This window comes from Lycorma delicatula, chromosome 3, assembly GCF_047948215.1.
Source record: "Lycorma delicatula isolate Av1 chromosome 3, ASM4794821v1, whole genome shotgun sequence".
In the NCBI taxonomy this organism is placed as follows: Eukaryota; Metazoa; Arthropoda; class Insecta; order Hemiptera; family Fulgoridae; genus Lycorma; species Lycorma delicatula.
Genome location: NC_134457.1, coordinates 180,879,500 through 180,885,499, shown reverse-complemented (window position 1 = coordinate 180,885,499; position 6,000 = coordinate 180,879,500). Strand labels below are relative to the sequence as shown.

Here is a 6,000-nt window from a genome sequence, read left to right as displayed (position 1 = left end):
CTCTATTTTAATTTTCCAGGTTGTGAATTTTTCTTTGGTACACATAACTTTTTATAAATCTCCAAGCAAAAAGTCTAAAAGAGTGATATGTGATATCTGGAGATCTAGGTGGTTATGCGGTTGGACCTCCTCATCCAATCCAACATCTGAGTAAAATGTTCAACTATATGGTAACATCTTGATGAAAGTGTGGTGGAGCATCATCTTGCTGAAATCTGAAGCTTGCAGGAATCTGAGGAATAGCAAAGTTCTCTAGCATGTCAAGGTACATCTGTCCTGTCACAGGGACTCCATGAAAAAACAGACCAATGACACGATTCTTGTGCATTCCTAAACAGACATTGATTTTCATTATGTCCCTTTCATTTTCAGTTACTGTAAGGGGTTTTTGGGTTTTTCAGTATCCCAAATTTGACAGTTGTGTCTGTTAACTTTCGGTATGTATGAAAGGTTGCCTCATCACTAAATAACAACATATTAAGATAATTAGGATTGTTTTTAACACTGTGCAGCAAACTGATATTGTGGGCAACAAACATTTGGTTTAATGTGGTGAAAGAGTTGGACAGTCGTAAACAACCAAATAGAGCTGCTTATGGACAATGTCTTGAACAGTGCAATTTGTAACACCTGCCTAATTGACTTTCCAGGACTGGCTGTGAATTCATCACACACACAATCCACAGTCTTGTCATTAAGTGAAACTTTTGGATTTCCAGTTTGTGAAACTATGCTTCCAGTTTCTTTTAAAGTCGTTCTCATATCCCACTGACAAATAGGCTAGGATGTAGGAGGATCGATATTCTATTCAGTTCATATGTGCCATTGAACGCATAACTGATTGAAATTCTACTAACCAAAGCATGACTGAAGCGTCTGTTGTGAGGTCCACATCTTAACTGATTATAATTGCATTGTGAGTCTGCTTGCATATTCTACTGACCTTGAGAATAGACAAAACAAATCTTGGAGATATTTCCTGTCAATTGAGCCTACATTTAAGAGATTATGACAGCTGGTTTTCTAAATACAAGCCATTACTTTTGATTACCTTTAGCCCGGACACCTGTATATTTGTGTTGTTTTAATATTATAATCTCTTTAATTTATATTTATTTTATTTAATTGTTTATAAATATAAACATAATAAATATGTGTAATTTATTTCTTAATAGAACTCTTGAAATGGTATCTCCTGCTGTGCTGAAAGAGTTAAGTACTTACTATAAACAGATGACCCCTATTATGTCACAACATATTATTACACCATTTTCTAATGCACCGACCGATGAAGAAATAATCTCTGCATCTGATCTGAATTCAGTTGTTTGGGAAGAATATGGAGGTAGTTATATTAAGATTATCTTATTTTAATTATTATCTGTGTTTTAATTAAATGTTACAATACTGTTATTTTTAATTATTACTTTCAGATAAAAAAAATTTAGAAAAAGTAAATTTCATCCAAAAATGTGGTAAAATAGCTCCACTAAGAGTGGAGATAAAAGATTCTCTGAATTCATATTCATTTTCAACATCAAAAAGCACATTAAAATCATGTTTCGCACGGTAGGAAACAAAAACTATGTTTATCAGTGTAATCATCTGAATGTGTATATTTTCCAGATATTCATCCATCTAGACTGTTTACTTCTGCTTTAGACAATGCCAGGTTCTATAGCATTAGCAGTCACAGCAGCTGATGAATAAGTACAGTGTGAGCAGTTGATTTGAGCTACCATCATATTAGATGATGCTGAGCAAATGATTGATTATAAGTATTTGATTTTTAATTAGCTTCTCATTATTCTAGTAATTCTTTTAATATTATTATGTTGATCTCTGTGGGTGGCAACATCTCTGCTTTTCATTGGTAGGTTCTGAATTCAAGCCCTGGTCAGACATTGCATTTTTCACATGCTACAGAATTCATTATCATCTGTCATTAACTGTTTTTGGACATCAGCCTGTTTTATCTGTGTAAAAAATATATTATTATTATTATTATTAATAAACAGAAGACTATTTGAATAGATTGATGATTTTATGTAATCGTGAATTTTTTTTTTAAATTTCTCTTTAAGATTACAGAAACACCAAAGTGAAAGTAGACCGTTAAAGTTAAGGTTGCATAATAATAATACACAAATGGGATGATATTTGAATAGCATTTTGAAACTGTGAAGTGCAAATAGAAGTAGAATTATTAAGCGGTATGTTGTCGTTTACTTCAGCTGCAACTTAATGTTATACAGGTGTTGAGAAATTTACTGTGCACTTGACAATTGAGTTAGCTGTGCCTGCGGTAGTGCCACCTTGTTGGAACCAGGCATAACTGTTCTTTACTTCCCTGTAGTAATAAAGTTAATTAAAATTTCAGAAGCATCATTATTTTTCCTAGTTTTCTAAAAGAATCTATGATCCACAATGCAGTATCTGTTAAATTCAACCCGTACTTCAATTAAGATGTACTTTATCGGGGAAAAGGTTCAGTTCTTGTCTGACTGTTCTTGTAGTTTGACTATTCTAGTTTGTAGTAGCAACTTTCAACTTTGTACTGCTATTCTAGCTTACATATTGGTTTTGATGGATTTTGTTGAATAGTGTCAGAAATATTCAGTAGCTTCTGAATTTTTAAGTCTAGATGGTTTTCCACTTTATCTTTATTGGAACCTGTTTTACACAATCTTTTAATAAGATTACTGTGTGAAGTAGAAATTTCTAGAAAATGTTTAGAAAACTTCATCGCTATGTCAGTGTGCTGTGTCATCTTCGTGCGACACACGCTCAAGAAGACAAATGAATTTCTCGTTAAAAAAAATTGTCATGCTACTGGGTACCTTCACATACACATAACGCAATACAGCATTTACAATTCTCTGAAGTCAACAATAGTAACTCTGTAACTAATGGTTTCCTCCTCTAATTACTCCACACCTCATCTGTTGACTCAAATAAATAAAGGTACTGTATCATGTCTGTGTTAATGAATAAGTTTAAATAATTAGCTATTCCAATGAAACCATTTCACTTATGAATCAAATTTACTACTGTAATTATATTTTGTTTTCTATTTTTAACAGTGTTTTTGTTTTAGCTACAAGCATATTTACTGTCTACCAAGCTGCTTCGCAAGAAGGCTGAGTATTTATTATGTACCGTGCTATAGATAGTTTGCCTGGCTGGCGAGCTGTATTTTATTTTAGCACCATGATATTTTTTTTGGCGTGGCTTGTTAAGAATGTATTTATTGCTGTTATAACTGAAACATTCAATGAAATTGAATTTCATTGAGTTCAATTTCAACAGATGTGGGGAATCCGTGGTCATATGACAAATAAATCAGCTTCGCAGGTTAGTTTTGTATTTTCAATAAACAGTTTAGCAAATATAGTATTTAGCAGCAGAATATAAGTATTTATAAAAATTAATTTTTCCATTTCTCTATTTTTTCCTACACTTTTAGTATATATAGTATGTTTTTGTAGAGATATCTGCTTTATCAAGTTTTATAAAGATTAAATTAAAAACACGATTAAAATATTCTGATGAAGCAGAGATCTCTGTAAAAGTATTAAACATTGAGAAAAAAAATGAATGCATTTGTACAAACATTTAAACATTTTGTACTTTTGTATTTATGAATATCTTTATATGTATGTTTTTAAAGTAAGTACTATTTTGAAATTCCACCGCTGCTATGCTGTGGTCGGCATTCCACATATGTGGACTGTGTACCTGCATCTATTGGCAAGCCACCGACGCCATTACGGTAATATTTAACTGTGTTTGTTTGCGAGTATTTAAAATAACTCCGCTGTTCGAGAATCCTGCCAACTGTGAAATACATGGTGTGATTCATTTTCTTAGTGCTAAAGGCACGAAAGTGGCTGAAATTCATTATCAGATCAGTGAAGTGTATAGAGAAAATATTATGAGCGATGAAAACGGGTATGAAAAAGCGGTACAAAAATGGGTTAGCGCTTTTAAAGATGGGTGCCAGAATTTTCACGACGAGGAAAAGAATGGATGACCTTCTGTCATTACTGAAGATTTGGTGCAGAAAGTTGACGAAAAAGTGAGAGACAGACGCTTTACGATTTCTTCACTATCTGAAGAGTTTCCTCAAGTTTCAAGAAGTGTTGTCAATGAAATTGTGACCAAACACTTAAATTATCGAAAATTGTGCTCACCCTGGGTACCAGAAATGTTGACTGAGGTATACAAAACCAAACCTTTAGGTAGTGCGTTGACTTTTATCGAGAGGAATTGTGTAAAAGGTGATTTTTTAAGCCAAATTGTCACAGGCGACGAAACAGGTGGCTTATGTTACATAGGAATAGAAGCAGCAATCTATGGAATGGCAGCATTCAATATCACCCAAGAAAGTGAAGTTTAAGCAAAAATTTCAGCCCGGAAAATCATTGTGTACGATGTTTCGGGACAGAAAGGGGGTGTTGCTAGTGGAGTGACCTTGTGCTGACAAAATAAACTCTGACATATTGTGAGACCTTAATAAAACTGCGCCATGCAGTCCAAAACAAAAGGCGTGGCATGCTAAGGAAAGGGATCCTTTTCTTGTGACAATGCCCCTGTCCACATGCAGCTTTCAAGAATTTGTCACATCATTTTCAAGAATTTGTCACATCAAATTCAAGAATTTGTCACATCATTTGGCTGGGAACAACTTGATCAGCTTGATTTGGTTGGTAATAACTTGCATTTGAAGAAACATCTGGGTGGTCAGTGCCATTACAATGATGTTGTCAAAGCAATCGTGTTGCAGTGGTTATTAAGTCAGGCGGCAGACTTCTATGACGATGGTGTTCAAAAGCTGGTTGCACAATACAGCAAGTGCCTTAATATTGGTGGCAATTATGTAGAAAAGTAGATAAAAAAATAAAATTGTTAAGAATAGTGTACTTGTTTTTTTTAAATTTCAAAACGGTACTTTAAAAACATGCCTTGTATTAAGATTATGAAGTCATTAATCATGCACGAGTCTTTTTTGTAGATGATTTCTTAATAAAATTAATATATAAAAAAAATATTCCATTTTGCTTTTGATCACAGAATGATAGATTAAAATTCTTTATCAATTTGTAGTTAGGATAAACTATTTTGCGGTTAGGATAGTGAAATTAATGGCACAGCTAAAGAATCAGTCAGTGGTCTTTGTATTATATTGAACATTATATTTTTTTATTTTTCAATTATGTTTTTGTGTAATCATCAGACAGCTTTTACAAACATCGTTTTTTAGTCTTTCAGTATATTACAATTACTAACATTAGTTTGCTATTAATTATAATGTTTTAGCCTCAAAATATAAATATGGTTTTTTATTTAATTGAAATTAAAACTAAACATTTATTAAGAACTAAAACAGAAAACTATGAATTGATGCTTAATCCTATATTTTTAATAATTAAATAAAAATCTCCAATACAAATTCTTCAGTTTTACTTTAACTGACAAGGATATGGTTTTCATATGTTGGGGGTTTTTTGTACCATTCATTTTCCATCTCTAGAAATGGGCTTTTATTGATAATTTTTAAACTAGTTCTGTTTCTTTAAAAGTTGAGTTTATTTCTAGTACTGTAAACAGAACTGAAAACCGGGGTAAACTTGGGATCTTTGCTTGTGGTAAACTAGGGTAACTTGGCAATATATTTCAAGATATCTTAGTAGACAGATGTAGACATTCTCGCAGTAAAAATAATCACCATATACTAGTAAAGGTTTTATATCAAATTTTTATGTAATCTTATATAATACCTTTTATGTCATTATCAGACTATTTATCAAATTTAATAATTCTCTATAGTGAAAGTATTAAATGAACACTTTCATTCCTTCACTAATTTTTTTATTAATATTTTTTCCTCGAAACAGCATTAAAGTATCATCGGCAGAACTGATGACTCTATCATTTAATTTTTTTAATAGTTTGTAACCATGGTTTTTGGTTCAAAACTTTATTCTAGATGTAGCGTCT

General features: G+C 32.3%; 1 protein-coding gene across 9 annotated transcripts in view; it reads left to right on the top strand.

The window, feature by feature from the left end:
• Positions 1-3,092: 3,092 nt before the first annotated feature.
• Positions 3,093-6,000, top strand: part of LOC142322262 (sodium leak channel NALCN-like) — a 39,835-nt gene continuing 36,927 nt past the window's right edge. For all 9 annotated transcript variants that reach the window (XM_075361152.1, XM_075361150.1, XM_075361158.1 and 6 more), the window contains exon 1: positions 3,093-3,354. In XM_075361152.1, the coding sequence (XP_075217267.1) occupies positions 3,310-3,354 (45 nt within the window). In that variant the 5' untranslated portion in view covers positions 3,093-3,309. The remainder of the gene's footprint in view (positions 3,355-6,000) is intronic.